Here is a 17,843-nt window from a genome sequence, read left to right on the forward strand (position 1 = left end):
TGCAGTCAAGCATACCCATACCTTGATGCAGCCACCACCATGCATGAAAATAAGGAGGCAGTTACTCAGTGAAGTGTTATGTTGGATTTGCCCGAAACATAAGACTTTGCATTTAGGCCAAAAAGTGTATTATTTTAGTGCCTTGTTGCATACAAGATGGATGTTTTGGAATAATTGTAATTCTCTTTTCACTTAGAGTCATTATTGTGGAGTCACTACGATGTTGTAGAACCATCTTAAGTTTTCTCCCATCACATCCATTGTAACTGCTTTAAAATCACCAATGGCCTCATGGTTACATCAGTGAGCAGTTTAATTCCTGTCCTGCACCTCAGTTCAGAAGGATGTCTATCTTGATGTGTCTGGGTGGTTTAATACATAATCCACAGCATAATTATTAACTTGACTATGCTTAAAGAGATATTCAATGTCTGATTTGTTATTGTTATCCATCAACCAATCACTATCCTTCTTTGAGGCTTTCAAAAAGATCCCTGGTCTTTGTAGTTGAATCTGAGCTTGTTATTCAATATTTGATTGAGGGGACTTACAGATATTGTATGCACGGGGGACAGAAGAAGGGTTAGTCATTACAAAATGTCAACCTGTAGTTTTTCATAGAGAGTGAGTCCATGTAAATGATGTGATTTATTAAGCAACATTTTCCTCCTGAACTAATTTAGGCTTTTGCATAAACAAATAGGCTGAATACTTACGCAATGGACATATTTTAGTTATCACATTTTTATTCATCTTTAAAAAATGTTTGAATTTCTCTTCCACTTTGACATTACAGAGTATTTTGAGTAGATTAACAAAAAAAGACAATTAAATCAATCAATTCTAATTCGTAACATAATGTGAAGCAATCCAAAAGCTCTGAATGATTTTGCAAGGCACTGTATGTGAATGAAGGCCAGGGCCAACTAACTAGTGATGGGTAGCATTTAACAGAATACAGAGATGAAAGATAGAGAACGAACAATAAAGCACACAAGGCAGCTATAAAATACAGATGGAACCTCAGATGGTGACAATTATGGAAGAGAGAGGGGGAAGAGACAAATCCAGAGGGAATGTGCCACAGAATGGGCAGAGGGCAGGGAGGATTTTGATTGGCTTCTTCTCTGGTGTGTTCCATCTGGATGTCATATGACCATCTGCAGCTATTCTGACACTAGATAGTGAGAGCACGAGTTTACACACACAAGAGAGTGTGTGTAGGGATGTGAATGTGTTTATTTGTGAGGGAGTATGTATGAAGGGATGGACTGTGCCATAAGACACTATTTACTGTGGCATTTATAATAGAAACAAAGTGTTGGGATGGAAAGACATGCTGAATATTGAAAGATTCAACAGCAATACAAAAATACAACCAAGTAACATTTTCACATGCACCAGGGTTGGGATCAATACCACTTCAATTGTGCCTATTTGGGAATTAAACTTAAATTCCAATTCTCATGGCTTTTCAACAATGAAAATAGTTGGAATGTTAGTTTACTTCCCTACATGGAAATGGGATGTCAGACACATGACTGTATTAAGACATAAAAACACCAGCAAACTCCATTTCTCCTGTACCACCTTCAGTAATGGCAGTCCTCGTCAGGTCAAAACCTGTTCTAAAAACATAACCCATCCACTCACTATTCCATGACAAACCACAACACAGTGTGCAATTATCTAACAATATTTAATGTTTGTTTTCATTAATTATTTTAATTAGTCAACAGTATACAATTCAATTCACAGACACACTAGTGTCTACACAAACATATATGGACTGTACAGCACATGTGTAGTATGTAGTGTGGCAATTTATATATATTTATATAGTGAGGTGGGCAATTAACGCATGTAAAGTTGGAGGGTGGCTCTATATACAACTTGAATGTGTGTAATCATGTGTGTACATGTGTGTCCGCACATGTGTATGTGAACGGTAACAGCAGATAGGTTAAACCAGAATTGCAGGTATTGAGTGTGTTGGGTTCTGATGTGTGTGTGTTAAATGTATAGTTTATATATAGACAGTCCCATCATATCAAACATCTTGACGGTCAGTCGTGACCCTCTTCTCCCTCCCTTCATTCACAGCATCAGGCAGATCCCCTCGGTATCCTCTCCTCCATCCTTCTGCTCACCTTTCACCTTTGACCCCTGGCAGGAGAGAACACATGACATCAGTGGGTGATGTGGATCTCGACTGTCATAGTGGCTTCTTCCTCTCATACACTGATCTGAAAACACTGGTTATGTCAAAAGCAATATGGAGGATTCTTACTGGGACTGAGCTTTTGCATGTCCACTTGTTTAATGTCAGAGCAGATGGAGGAGTGCTGTAACGTAAACCACTATAGACTATTGAGATACACCCATTGAGCCCAGACAAGCTAAAAACTGGGACAGGCCAATGTCCAGACTCATCTCATCTGTTCCCTGGACCCTATTGACTCACCTAGTGGATTTGAAAGGACAGGATCGGGATTGGCGTAAGCAAAGACCCTATACCAGGGTTGATGCCTATCCACTACTTTCAGATCAACAAAGGGTACAGGAATTGATTTGGAACTGTGTTGTCCACAGTACACACACTTTTACAAACACAGATATACACAGGTCATGCTCCTCCTACCTCTCACCAGTCGTAGCGGGGGCGAGTTGCGGGTGGGAGGTGTCTGGGAGACTCATGGCGAGGGGCGGGCGGAGACGAGGAGCTGGGTGGGGCAGCGAGGGCCAGCTGTTGGCCCCCTGCCCTCCTGTCCCGGCCGTAGTCTATCCCCCGTGCGTTTGGGGGAGGGTACCTTCCGGCTGTGCTCCTCCACTCCTCATCGAAGGCAGTAGCCTCACCTGAGAGAGGGACAGGGGGGTCAGAAACCTGGCCAGACGTACCTCTAACCAGGCAAGTCTAGCAATGGAAACAAACAGTTGCAAATACAGCCATTAATCATTCATGTGCTTTTTTACTCAAGGCAAATGGTTTATTATTACTTGAGGGTTAGAAACATGGGTATGGTCATACTGATTCTGGAGAACCGTAGTGAGTAGCACATGTAGCTCCGTGACTTACTCTCCTCCAGGTTGATGTAGTCCTGTCGTTCTTCGCGGTCACCCGTGTGGCGGTTTCGGGAGCGTTCCATCACGTGACCGCGGTCCCAGATGTGGTGGCCAATGGCCAGGCGCTCCAAGCCGCTCTCGCTGTCACGCATCGATTGGCGCGTCTCACGAATCTGAGGGGAGGAGGTAGTGTTCAGCAGGGAGCTGGTAGTAGAGGCCAGTAGCTCTGGAGGACTGGCATTGTAAAACCCTACTGAAAAAATGTACATGCAATCACAGTAGTAAATGTAATTTGGCCTGCTCTTACCCCTCCAGGTGCAGTCCTCAGTTCGCTGGTCTGCTGGTAGACTTTAGGGGCTCCCATGTCTGAGGATGAGTAGGAGATGACTGTGGAGGAAGAGAACGTCTGACAGTTTGGCGAACCAGACATTCTGTCCTAAAGGGAAAGAAGATAACACATCTTGTCTAGCTGGATTATGTTTAAGTTTCAACCACTGAACTCATGTTGGGTCTTTGCTTTAGACAGAGTTGTTGCTGGGTCACAAAACGTTAACTCTAAAATGTGTTTTTTTTCTGGACGCAGAGAATCTCCATTGAGGGTGTTTTTTTTAAAGCTCAGGAACATGTTGTTTGATCTGGATCTGGGAAAGCAGGTGAGGGAATATCTCTGGAAATACTCACCATGTTCTCCATCATTCCTCCCATCATCCCAAACATGTCCATGAAGCCTCCCCCCTAGGGAAGGAACACATGAGGAAGTCAGTCAATCTGATTCTGAAATTGAGAATTAGTTTTGAATGTATTGGAACAGGGCCTTGGGTGCTTTTCTGTGCTCTAAGAGGCAGAGATAACATCTTAACACGCAGGGACAAGGACTCACCATTCCCATCATTCCAAACGGCTGCAGGGCTCCAGCCTGAAAAGCAGTAGGAGGTTATTTTACAGCAGACAACAAATATGCAGTAACAATGCAGTATGGCATGAAGTACTATAAAATTAGAGTCTACACTACATATAATCAAAGGGGAAACAGCTATGGTGTGTTGTGCTGTATACATACCAGGGTTGGGTCGATTCCATTTTAATTAGTCGATTCAAAAGTTATCCAAATCCAATGTTTACTCATTGAAGAGAATTTGAATTGTACTGTACTGACTAAATTTGAAGTGGAATTGAACCCAACATCACACACTTACTATAGATACTCAGAGTAGTCTCTCTCACACACACACACACACACACACACACACACACACACACACACACACACACACACACACACACACACACACACACACACACACACACACACACACACACACACACACACACACACACCTGAAGGTGGGGTGCACGGGGAGGCTGAATCTGAGGGCTGAGGGGGAAAGGTTCGTAGCCAAACGACCCAAACAGACTCCTCATCTGTTGCCTCTGGGCTGCAAATGGATCCCTTCAAAACATAAATGATTTATCTCACTGAGGATACAGACCATGAAAAAACACACAGCAGTGAATAAGGAAAGGGATTGCTGACATTATGAAAACTCAGGTGAGAAATCCACCGGTTTCCAGGTGTACTCTTGACCATGGTTACTCATCATGGAATGAGGATATAAGGTGTAACCACATACTTATGTAAAAAAAAACAAAAAAAAGAATAAGCTAGAGATAACTATATCATGGATTGGATGGATCATGGTCCACTCACTATGTGGTGTATGTAGTTAACTAATACACATGGTGGCAGGAGATTAGGCCTTTAAATCTCAGAACAAACGACGACTGGGTTGATGCATGCAAGTGGGTATAAAAGCAAGACATGCAGTTCGCTTGGATAAGAGGCAATACGATACTCACATCATGTAAGGGTTGTCATCCACGTCATTTAAATATCGAAACATGGTGTTTTGTTTGGTTAGCTAATTAAGCTAGCCGGGGCTAGCTAAAAACGTACTTTCTTGGGGCCTCAGTACAAAAAATAATGTAAGAGGACAGTAAGTTTACGACCTCTCATTCAGGTATTATGACACTTCTAGTACAGCGTACCGACGGACAATAGTGAGAAATGTGCAGCAGTATTGTTAGCAAGCTAGCTATCCTTGCTAGCCACCTAGCATCCGTGTAAGGAAACTAGCCTGAAAACCAGCTTGCAAACCAACGTAGGAAATTAGCACCTTAAAGCAGACGTATTTGCAGATAGAACGTCTTATATTGTTCACGCCTAAGTACAACTTAAAACATTGACTAGGGTTTTCCTAGCAAGATAGCTAACTAGCTATTTTTCCACTGTTGATTGCACATGAAAACGGAAGTCAAGCTGACAAAGGAAGCCAAAACGTCAGGAATCCAAAGGAAGAAAGATGTTGATGTCTCCACAATTTTCCAACAACCTGACACCTACCAACGCCTATATTTTGTGCAAACCATGCACCTATCCGTTCAGAAGCCGTGGTGCTAAATGTCACCGAATAAAAAACAAATGACCCTGCAAAACGCCTGTAGCCCGCAAGGTAGAATTAAGCGAAATGTCAATAAAAAAAAAGGGGGCAACATCCGGAAATGACGCAGGCTGGTCGTCAATGAGGATAGAATGCAAAAGGGCCAACATGCCTTACCCTTGCTAATGTGTAATATCTGTCAACCAATGTCACTTCTTTGGTATCTATTTACATTAAACATGTAATTTTTTCTATTGAATGTCACTAAAAAGAGCTGGTGAGAGGGTGTCATTATGTCACTGGGTGACATAAATTATATAGAGCTTAAAATCATAATCAACTATCTTTTTTTCTAAAGATTTGCCTTGATATGACTGTAAAAACAGAACATTTTAAAACAAGACTCTGAAACAACTTTAGGAATCAAAATATTGCCAGAAGTTACAGAAATGTGAGAACACTGCTCTCTACAGGCCTTGCTTTTGAGGATCAAACTGCTGTTGCATGCATGCAAGCTCAAAAATTGTGCCAACTGTCAAATATGTTTTTGAAGTTAAGTTTTAATGTCACATGCACAAGCATAGTGAAATGCCTTCTTGCAGCACCAAACCCAACAATGCACTGATCAATATCAAAGTAGCACTAAAGATAACACAAGCTAGAACAAAAACACACAAGAAATAAAAATAAGAACACAAGGTAATAAGCTATATACATGGTAAGTTCCAATACCATATTTACAATGTGCAGGGATACTGGAGTGATAGAGGTAGACACAGTGCATTCGGAAAGTATTCAGACCCCTTGACTTTTTTCCACATTTTGTTACGTTACAGCCTTATTCTAATATGGATTTAAAAAATCTGAATAATAATTATTCACTAGTCTTCTAGTCCCTGCTGCTGAAAAACATCCCCACAGCATGATGCTGCCACCAGCATGCGTCACCGTAGGGATATGTGTCAGGTTTCCTCCAGATGTGACGCTTGGCATTCAGGCCACAGAGTTCAATCTTGGTTTCATCAGACCAGAGCATCTTGTTTCTCATGGTCTGAGAGTTCTTTTGGGTGCCTTTTGGCAAACTCCAAGCGGGCCATCATGTGCCTTTTACAAAGGATTGGCTTCCGTCTAGCAACACAACCATACAGGCCTTTGTGGAGTGCTGCAGAGATGGTTGTCCTTCTAGAAGGTTCTCTCTGTTTTGCCGGGCGACCAGCTCTAAGAAGAGTCTTGGTGGTTCCAAACTTCTTCCATTTAAGAAATATGGAGGCCACTGTGTTCTTGGGGATCTTCAATGATGCAGAAATGTTTTGGTACCTTTCCCCCCCCCAGATCTGAACCTCGACACAATCCCGTTTTAGAGCTCTACGGACAATTCCTTCAACCTCATGGCTTGGTTTCTGGTCTGACATGCACTGTCAACTGTGGGACCTTATATAGACAGGTGTGTGCCTTTACAATTCATGTCCAATCAACTGAATTTACGACAAGTTGTAGAAACATCTCAAAGATGATCAATGGAAACAGGATGCACATGAGCTCAATTATGAGTCTCATAGCAGGGTCTGAATATTTATGTAAATAAGGTATCTGTTTTTTTTTCATTTTTCATCAAAATCTATTCTCGCTTTTTCATTATGGGGTATTGTTTGAAGATTGATGAGGAACATGTTTTAATTATCCATTTTAGAATAAGGCTGTAACGTAACATAATGGGCAAAAAGTGAAGGGGCCTGAATACTTTCCGAATGCACTGTATGTATATGGGTAAGGCGAATAGGTATCAAGACTGTCTAAAGTCCGTATAAATGTGTGTGCATGTTATGTGTGTGTTGGAGTGTCAGTTAGTGTGTATAATACTGTGACTGTGCATAGAGACAGTGCAAAACGTTTTTTTATTTTTAAATACAAGGTTAAACTCAGATAGTCCATGCAGCCATTCTGTTAGCTATTTAGCAGTCTTATGGCTTGGAGATAGAAGCTGTTCAGGAACCTGTTATATAATATATAATAATAATAATATATGCCATTAGCAGACGCTTTTATCCAAAGCGACTTACAGTCATGTGTGCATACATTCTACGTATGGGTGGTCCCGGGAATCGAACCCACTACCCTGGCGTTACAAGCACCATGCTCTACCAACTGAGCTACAGAAGGACGTGATGCACTGGTACCAGTGCCGTGTGGAAGCAGAGAGAGAGAGGTCTATGGCTTACGTAGCTCGAGTCTAACGATTTCCGGGCCTTCCTTTCACACCAGCTTATATAGAGGTCCTGTATAGCAAGGAGCTCGGACCCAGTGATGTACTAGGCTGTCCGTACCACCCTCTGTAGCGCCATGCGATCGAGGGTGGTGCTGTTGCCATACCAAGCGGCGATGCAGCCAGTCAAGATGCTCTCAATGGTGCAGCTGTAGTGTTTTTTGTGGTTTTAGATGGTGTGCATTTCCACTGTACTCCTATCCTCACGTGGTTCAGTTTTCACTCCAGTCCATTCCACCCTTTCGATTGTCACGTTTATGAAGTTGATTTATTTGTTGTTGATATTATGTTTGCAAGTCATCGTCATATTGTTCTACTCATTTCATATGTATATATTGTATTGTACTGTATTTTAGTCAATGTCACTCCGACATTGTTCGTCCTAGTATTTATATAATTCCATTAATTTACTTTTAGATTAGTGTGTATTGTTGTGAATTGTTAGATACTACTTCACTGTTGGAGCTAGGAACATAAGCATTTAAAACATCTGCTAAATATGTATGCGACCATACAATTAGATTGGATTGTATTTATTACTCTATTGTGTCGGTAGATGGCAGCACTGTCACAAGGACCCGGGGGGAATCCTCGCTCGCAGCTGCGCAGAAGTGGTCTAGTCAAACCCGGATGTAACCAACGCCTAATTGCCGGAGAAAAACGGTGAGTACTTTTCTGAAAACGGGCATAATTCAATTGTTTTAGTTGAATAAATGTGAAGACAGTTGTAGTATAGATTCGTCCATCGTTATACATTAGTGCCTACTCACGTAAGAAACGTTGAATTGTTATATTGTCGTTGACGACCAAAGCGACTTTTTTAGGAAATTAGCAATCACAGGCTAACCGAGAGGCAATGCTTGCCAGCCAACCCGCATTGTCATAACTTTGAAAAGTTTCATGATATGCTGCAGTCTCAGTCTCGAATGTTTTGGACTGTACAAAATAACCAACTATCGGCTATGTTTTATGACAATCTAACTTTACCCATAATTATTTGGCTAGCTGTATGCTTCATGTCAGTGTCTCCCGAAAGCCAGTAGCCAACGTTTGGTATGAAAGTATTGCTACATTTTTGCCTGACACTTCATACAGTGTAGAGCAAATTCTAAGGTTTAACTTTCACATTCATTTTTAGACTGAGACTTTAATGGCTAGCTACAGGTTGTTACACAATATGTGTGAAACCAAATATTGTTGGTATCCATTACTGGGAGTTACAGGTTACTGTATGCTGAAACGTTAGCGCAGATAATTTGACCAACCTTAATGATATAATCTTTACAAACTTCGTTGTCAATTCGGTCAAACATGTATATTTTAAAATGACTGTGTTCAGTTGCGTTTGAATTTAAATGCTCAGTTATTAAAGTAATGTGTATAGCGCCATTTTAGTGTTGCCAAATTAACGTTGGTCGAAAACTCTGTGCTACGCCAAACAGTACCTAACCTGTAACTCCCAGGAATGGATCCCCAAAATCTATGGTTAAATCACATTATCTGGTGTAACAATCTGTAGCTATGCAATGGCATGCTTGTTGTCCTTGCATTTTTCTGGGAAATATGAGTGTATTTAGACAAGCAGGTCCACCTTTTCCTCTACTAATTGGTCGTTTGACCAATCAAATCACATTTATTTATATAGCCCTTCGTACATCAGCTGATATCTCAAAGTGCTGTACAGAAACCCAGCCTAAAACCTCAAACAGCAAGCAATGCAGGTGTAGAAGCATGGTGGCTAGGAAAAACTCCCTAGAAAGGCCAAAACCTAGGAAGAAACCTAGAGAGGAACCAGGCTATGTGGGGTGGCCAGTCCTCTTCTGGCAGTACCGGGTGGAGATTATAACAGAACATGTTCATAAATTACCGGCATGGTCAAATAATAATAATCATAGGCAGGACAGTTGAAACTGGAGCAGCAGCACGGCCAGGTGGACTGGGGAGTCATCATGTAAGGAAGTCCTGAGGCATGGTCCTAGGGCTCAGGTCCTCCAAGAGAGAATTAGAGAGAGCATACTTAAATTCACAAAGGACACCGGATAGGACAGGAGAAGTACTCCAGATATAACAAACTGGCATTAGCCCCGGGATGCATAAATTACTGCAGCATAAATACTGGCGGCTGAGACAGGAGGGGTCAGGAGTCACTGTGGCCCCATCCAATGACACCCCCGGACAGGGCCAAACAGGAAGGATATAACCCCACCCACTTTTCCAAAGCACAGCCGCCACACCACTAGAGGGATATCTTCAACCACCAACTTACCATCCTTAGACAAGGCCGAGTATAGCCCACAAAGATCTCCGCCACGGCACAACCCAGAGGGGGGGCGCCAACCCAGACGGGAAGATCACATCAGTGACTCAACCCACTCAAGTGACGCACCCCTCCTAGGGACAGTATGAGCCCTAGTAAGCCAGTGACTCAGCCCCTGTAATAGGGTTAGAGGCAGAGAATCCCAGTGGAAAGAGGGGAACTGGCCAGGCAGAGACAGCAAGGGCGGTTCGTTGCTCCAGAGCCTTTCCGTTCACCTTCACACTCCTGGGCCAGACTACACTCAATCATATGATTGTTTATTCATAAGCGATGACATTTCCTTTCACATATTTAGGTATAGACAAGCTGCTTTTAGCAACGCTAGCGTTGCTGGGAATTAGCTTGCAAAAAACCTGACTGGTCCGCCAGAAGATAAATACAATTCATTTCAATTTACTCTGTCGATTGTCTGTAGGCTTTGTCCTTATGCAGGGGGTGAATTTGTTAGAGAAAAAATACATCTATTGGAACGTTTAATTAACCAGCATTTCCAAATGTGGGTCTGTTACAGACCCATGCAGTTCCTCAGCGAGGTCAGTTTCTCTCTGCTTACATGTCAAAATAAAAATCCCCAACAAGATCTTGCTTTTTTTGTGTGCATGTATGTCACACGTGCAGGACTTTTATTTTGACATTAAGTAAGCGCAGAGGATGAAGTAAGTGCAGAGGAAGTGGGTCTACAACAGTATGTTTATTTTGTTCAATTAGATGTTTTTCTCAATTTCCCCCAGTATAAGGTTTAATCTTAAGGACAATCGGCAGGGTAAGTTTAAATATAATTTTATTTAACCTCTGGCTTCCAGCGGACTATCAATCAAATGTATTTATAAAGCCCTTTTTACATCAGCCGATGTCACAAAGTGCTGTACAGAAACCCAGCCTAAAACCCCAAACAGCAAGCAATGCAAATGTAGAAGTACGGTGGCTCGGAAAAACTCCCTAGAAAGGCCAGAACCTTGGAAGAAACCTAGAGGAACCAGGCTCTGAGGGGTGGCCAGTCTTCTTCTGGCTGTGCCAGGTGGAGATTATAACAGAACATGGCCAAGATGTTAATAGATGACCAGCAGGGTCAGATAATAAATGGTTGTAGAGGGTGCAACAGGTCAGCACCTCGGGAGTAAATGTCAGTTGGCTTTTCATAGCAGAGCATTCAGAGTTCGAGACAGCAGGTGCGGTAGAGAGAGTCCGGGACAAGGTAGCACGTCCAGTGAACAGGTCAGGGTTCCATAGCCATAGGCAGAACAGTTGAAACTGGAGCAGCAGAATGACCAGGTGAACTGGGGACAGCAAGGAGTCAAAAGGCCAGGTAGTCCTGAGGCATGGTCCTAGGGCTCAGGTCCTCTGAGAAGAGAGAATTAGAGGGAGCATATTTAAATTCACACAGTACACCAGATAAGACATGAGAAATACTCCAGATATAACAGTCTGACCCTAGCCCCCCGACACAAACTTATTGCAGCATAAATACTGGAGACTGAGACAGGAGGGGTCGGGAGACACTGTGACCCTGTCAGACGATACCACCAGACAGGGCCAAACAGGCAGGATATAACCTCACCCGCTTTGCCAAGGCATAGCCCCCACACCACTAGAGAGATATCTTCAACCACCAACTTACTACCCTGAGACAAGGAGTATAGCCCACGAACCCGAGGGGGGCGCCAACCCGGACAGGAAGATCACGTCAGTGACTCAACACACTCAAGTGACGCACCCCTCCTAGGGACAGCATGGAAGAACACCAGTAAGCCAGTGACTCAGCCCCTGTAATAGGGTTAGAGGCAGAAAATCCCAGTGGAGACAGGGGAACCGGCCAGGCAAGGGAAGTTCGTCGCTCCAGTGCCTTACCGTTCACCTTCACACCCCTGGGCTAGACTACACTCAATCATAGGACCTACTGAAGAGATCAGTCTTAAAGTCAATAAAGACTTAAAGGTCGAGACCGAGTCTTCATCTCTCACATTCCATAAAAATGGAGCTCTATAGGAGAAAGCCTTGCCTCCAGCTGTTTGCTTAGAAATTCTAGGGACAGTAAGGAGGCCTGCATCTTGTGACTGTAGCGTATGTGTAGGTATGTTCGGCAGGACCAAATCGGAAAGATGGGTAGGAGCAAGCCAACATGTAATGCTTTGTAGGTTAGCAGTAAAATCTTGAAATCAGCCCTTGCCTTAACAGGAAGCCAGTGTAGAGAGGCTAGCACTGGAGTAATATGATAAAATGTTTTGGTTCTAATCAAGATTCTAGCAGCCGTGTTTAGCACTACGTTTATTTAGTGCTTTATCCGGGTGGTTGGACAGTTCAGCATTGCAGTAGCCTAATCTAGAAGTGACAAAAGTATGGATACATTTTTCTGCATTCTTTTTTGACAAAGTTTCTGATTTTTGCAATGTTACGAAGATGGAAAAAGGTTGTCCTTTTAAATATTCTTTATCTTCGTCAAAAGATAGATCAGGAACCAGAGTAACGCTGAGGTCCTTCACGGTTTTATTTGAGATGACTGTAGAACCATCAAGATTAATTGTCAGATCCAAAAGATCTCTCTCTTTCTTTGGACCTAGAACTAGCATCTGCCTGGCCTGCACCCTATCTCATTGTGGAGTTAGAGCCCTGTCTATGTTCATAGATCAGATGAGAGCACCCCTCCAGCTAGTGGTGAGCTTCTGGTGAGTCCCAGAAAGAGGTCCAATTATCTACAAATTCTATATTTTGTGAGGGGCAGAAAACGGTTTCAACCAGTTGTGAGACTCTGCTGTGGAGCTCATCACTCCCCCTGACTGGGTGGGGGGCAGAGACAATTACTCGATGCCGACATCTTTCTAGCTGATTTAAACGCTTAAGCTATATTGCGCTTGGTGATCTCTGACTGTTTCATCCTAACATCATTGGTGCCGACGTGGATAACAATATCCCTATACGCTCTACACTCGCCAGTTTTAGCCTTAGCCAGTACCATTTTCAGATTAGCCTTAGCATCGGTAGCCCTGCCCCCTGGTAAACAGTGTATGATCACTGGATTATTAGTTTTAAATCTAATACTACGGTAATGGAATCGCCAATGACTAGGGTGTTCAATTTGTCAGAGCTAATGGTGGGAGGCTTCGGCGTCTCAGACCCCGTAACGGGAGGAGTAGAGACAAGAGAAGGCTCGGCCTCTGACCCGTTGCTTAATGGGGAAAACCGGGTGAAAATTTCTGTCGGCTGAATGAGCGACACCGGTTGAGCATTCCTACAGCATTTCCTTTCAGAAGCCTTGAGAAAGTTGTCAGGTTGAGGGGACTGTGCGAGGGGATTTATACTACTCACGTTATCTATACTTATTGGTGGTACAGTTTCATCCTTTACTTAGCTTCGGCTGGTGGAGGTCCTGTAGAACCATGTCCAGATAAAGCGTCCGGGGTGAAAAACTTGAATGAAAAAACGAGGTAAAAATATAAGGCGGTAATTAAAAAGTAAAAGCCATAAAGTTGGCAGGTAGCAAAGAAACATTACAAACAAACCGCATGTAAACAAGTCTACAAGTTGTGACCGGAAATGATAGCGTTTTTTTGCAAGATAATTCCTAGCATCACTAGTGTGGAAATACTAGCGTTGCCAAAAGCAGCTAGATATAGACTACCCGTTTCTAATGTGTTTATCTACTTATTCAGCAGAAGTAACGATTTGAAATTAGAATCTTAAATCCGTCAAAACGCAACAAATAGTCATGACTACATCATGACGCTTCCCTTTCCCTGCCATGTCTTTGCTATGCAAGTATGCGGAAGTTAACGTTGTCTAGCAGTAACTGGAAATAACTTTTTGTTACATAACACCAAGTTTGTCACAGACACACTTTTTTGGGTAGTCCAGCCATATTTTGATTTGCCTGGACCCCTGTCTGTTTACCTGTCTGTCTCTACCTCCTTCCGTTGGCTATTAGAAGTTCCGCCCCCCCCCCATAAAGGATCCATTAGTGACAATCAACATGTTTCAAATGCGGTCAAGCGTCGTTTGTGGTTTGATGATCAGTAGATGCCAATGTTTTGAGCATTAGCCTAACACACCATGAACATCACCTGTCTGTACATCAATAGGCTGCAGGCAAGGCAGACAGTGTTATTGCAAATCACGGTGCTGTTGTCATCTCCACTCTGTCTGGTTGTGTTGTTTTTAGTTTCCCAGTTACTGTTATTGTATGGAGTTACAAGCAAGGTCTCAATTTTGTCTTTCATAAGATATGAACTCTACTCTATGTTATGACTGGTGTATGTGTGTCCTGTCAATCTGTGTCTGTCTCTCTCGCCGAGTAGATGCAGACAATAAAGTGTGTAGTGGTGGGGGACGGAGCTGTAGGAAAGACCTGTCTACTAATCTCCTACACAACCAACAAGTTCCCCTCAGAATACGTACCTACGGTAAGAGGTGGGCGGGGGAGGGTGTAAGTAGGGGCAAACAAGTCACACCCTGAACACTGTGGAGGTCAGTGGGGTGATGTCCAGAGAGCTGAGTGGGAGGGGAGAATGGGCTTTAACACCTTAACGTTTAGCTTATTGATTTACATTTGCTTCATGAAATAATTAAAGATGGGTAACATCCCTTGAACTTTTTTACTAATTCTTTTGTGTGTCTCATGTGTGCAGGTGTTTGATAATTATGCAGTGACGGTGATGATCGGAGGGGAACCCTACACACTTGGGCTTTTTGACACAGCAGGTAATCTGTCTTTGTCTGTCAATTTAAGCTTTTATGTCTGTACCTCCTTCTGTTAAGCAGTCACTGTGCTACAACTCAATCCTAGTCTGCTTTAGTTCATTCTTGAGAACATATGATGTCTTGTAAATGCAACTCAACCAGTTGAATCGTTCAATATCACATTAGTTTCATTGTCACCGCGTTCTCTCCCTCTGATTGGTCGTCTCAGGTCAGGAGGATTACGATAGGCTGCGACCTCTCAGCTACCCACAGACGGACGTCTTCCTCGTCTGTTTCTCCTGCGTCTCACCCTCATCCTTTGAGAATGTCCGAGAGAAGGTCGGTGTTGGTCTCTGAGTCGCCACACCTCAACTTTTTACCTTGTATTATTACCCATAGAGAAACTTCTAGATGATGGATCTGAACCCTTTCCTTAGCCACTTCACCTTCTGTTATGGCAGAAGATCTCCCAAAGCCCATTGGAAGGCTATGTGAAGTCATCCTCATATTGCTTACATCTGGAATGGGCAACTTTGATGGGGCCGCAGTGGCACATGGGTCTGTGTACCCACATCCATTTCAACACATGCAGTCAGAGCCAGCCATAGCCTTTCGGGGGCCCTAAGTTGTCTTGCGAGCAAAACTTTGAAGTTTTAGTTTAATTTCCTGAAATTCTACACATTTTGCCACAGAGTGTAGATAAAATGTTGTAGTTTTAAATTAAGTTTGCTTCAATTCTATACATTTTGCCATGGGGCAGAGAGAAGATTTTACAATTTTAGTACTCATTTCATGCAATTCTACTAATTTTGCCATGGGTTGGAGAGAAGAACGTGTAGTTTTACAGCAAATGTTCTTAAATTCTACACACTTTGCCATAGTGTGGAGAGAAATGTTTGCAGTTTTTAATATGATATCTGAGTGAGCGTGACAATTTAATGGGGCCCTCCCGGTCGGTAATTCGGCCATGATTACTACAGATGGCTAGACTAATTTACCATTCTAAATTGACCAATCTTAGCTAATTCAGTGGCTGTAAGTGACTAACATAACACAATAAACTTCTGATTCACAACCATATTTCAATATTGTATTATACTATTGTAACTCTCAACAGTAAGTTGAGACCCCGAATGAGTTCCTAAAAAAAATATATATATATTTTTAAAACTAATTTTGGGAAATTGATCCGCGGCCCTCCAGTTGCCCATTCCTGGCTTACATCTATCTCTGTTGATATCTACAAACAGAATGGCTAGGGGCTAGCTCAGGGTAAAAAAAAAGAAGAAAGAGCATGCACTTGTCTTGTCCTACTAGCACTCACTTTGCTGAAAAATGTATTTACTACGACTGAGGTGTGTGTGGTTGTCTCACCTTGCTATTTTAAGATTAATCTAACTGTAACTCTGTCTGGATAAGAGCGTCTGCTGAATGACTAAAATGAAAAAATGATTTTGAATTGAGCATATGAACTGATTCTGTACACACTTTGACCTCTGTGTATCCTTCGACCCCTGTAGTGGGTTCCAGAGATCTCCCATCACTGTCCTCGTACACCCTTCCTGTTGGTCGGCACCCAGGTGGATCTGAGGGACGACAGCAACACTGTGGAGAAGCTGGCCAAGAACAAACAGCGGCCCCTGTCCCCTGAGAGCGGAGACAAGCTGGCCCGGGACCTCCGGGCCGTCAAATATGTGGAGTGCTCTGCCCTCACGCAGGTAAGGGGCCAAGGATTATGATGATACATTATTAGAGGGAAAAAGAGCTGATAAGGACCCATGGTGGCTGAAACATTGCTGTACTTCACAAAATAGGTTAGAATACATTTATAAACCATGAAAAGTCAATGCAAACTCTCCCTCTCTCCTCTCTCTCTCAGAGGGGGCTGAAGAATGTGTTTGACGAGGCCATCCTGGCAGCTTTGGAACCTCCTGAGACTAAACCCAAGAAACGCTGTGTCCTGTTATAAAGGGAGGAGGAGAGAAGGAGTGGTAGAGGGACAGGGTTAAGAATAGGCGAGTTGGCTACAAATAAGAGAAGCAGATCAACAGCTTGAAAAAGGACAACAAACAGTGAAAAGGAAGGAGATGAAATGGCATCGAGACTCCGATACATTCATGCACTGTGCCTTCTTAATATGTATTGAAAAATGGAGAGGAGAGCGAAATTTGGTCTTTCAAGTAAAGAATACAAGAGAACTTTCATCTAGTCTCCTTCTCCAGATACACTTTAGACATCTGAAGTGTTTACCCTAACATTACTTCTGTGGGGCGGGCTCTCCTACCCGCCCGTCCTGTTGCCTTTGTGCCTAGCTTAAATTAAATAAATACCTTGGGGAAACACTTAATTGACATTTTCTTTTGTTGCTACTTTGAGGAGAGAGGGGGAGAACACAAGATTTGTTTCCACTCCCGACCAGGCTAGCATGCTGGAATGGTCACTTTTTCTTTTGGGACACACCAAGTGCATTTTCGCCTCAGATTTTACTGCCTTCTGAAGGCAACACAGAACTGAATATATATTATTTTTTATCTCTTTTTGTGTCATGTATGATGTATTAATTTTATAATTTTCTTTTGGGAAATTCTTAGCGTATATTATATTCTTTTGGGAGTAATTAAAAACTTTTTTTTGCTTGACTACCAACTTGATTGTGATTGGTTGATAGTATAACACATTAAGCTGTACTATTTTGATAATAACAATGATGGTGAGATTATAACCTTTTCCTAGTCAACTTCTGGATGTTTGTAATTGCAGAATGTTTTTAATAAAATAGTAACTGACACAGTTGGTCATTGAGTTAGTGTGTAATTCACATGATGGTATAGAGCACACATCATAGAAGAAACTGTAGTCAAAACAAGTTTATTTGACCAAGTCGACTGCAGAACACGAGCAATATGCATCACACTTGTTTTATTAGTGTTGGACTAAAGCAACATGGATGCAGACGGACTGGGGGGAGAGGACAGGTATTCTCACTGGTAGAATCTGAGGGGCAGGAGGACGGGCCACAGGATGATTGATGTACAAATAAATAAAAGACAGAATAGTGGAAAAAGACTCATGAATACAGTAAATGTATAAA

General features: G+C 42.6%; 2 protein-coding genes across 3 annotated transcripts; one reads left to right on the plus strand and one right to left on the minus strand.

Moving 5' to 3' along the window:
- Positions 1-1,680: 1,680 nt before the first annotated feature.
- LOC127905980 (myeloid leukemia factor 2-like) lies at positions 1,681-5,600 on the minus strand. Of its 2 annotated transcripts, none has more exons than XM_052494845.1 (8): positions 4,921-5,600; positions 4,402-4,513; positions 3,944-3,979; positions 3,745-3,798; positions 3,371-3,499; positions 3,077-3,236; positions 2,649-2,856; positions 1,681-2,166 (listed from the first exon to the last, which is right to left on the minus strand). In XM_052494845.1, exons 1-8 carry the CDS (start codon positions 4,962-4,964, stop codon positions 2,154-2,156), a joined length of 756 nt encoding a protein of 251 aa, XP_052350805.1. In that variant the 5' UTR covers positions 4,965-5,600; the 3' UTR covers positions 1,681-2,153. The 2 variants fall into 2 exon arrangements, with proteins under 2 accessions (XP_052350805.1, XP_052350806.1); XM_052494846.1 differs by having other exon boundaries at positions 2,642-2,856.
- Positions 5,601-8,285: 2,685 nt separating this feature from the next.
- On the plus strand, positions 8,286-17,540 carry LOC118374223 (cell division control protein 42 homolog). The gene is made up of 6 exons (XM_035760596.2): positions 8,286-8,427; positions 14,371-14,475; positions 14,701-14,773; positions 14,982-15,091; positions 16,273-16,470; positions 16,632-17,540. Exons 2-6 carry the CDS (start codon positions 14,371-14,373, stop codon positions 16,719-16,721), a joined length of 576 nt encoding a protein of 191 aa, XP_035616489.2. The 5' UTR covers positions 8,286-8,427; the 3' UTR covers positions 16,722-17,540.
- Positions 17,541-17,843: the final 303 nt, after the last annotated feature.

The sequence above is a fragment of the Oncorhynchus keta genome, chromosome 34 (genome assembly GCF_023373465.1).
Source record: "Oncorhynchus keta strain PuntledgeMale-10-30-2019 chromosome 34, Oket_V2, whole genome shotgun sequence".
NCBI lineage: Eukaryota > Metazoa > Chordata > Actinopteri > Salmoniformes > Salmonidae > Oncorhynchus > Oncorhynchus keta.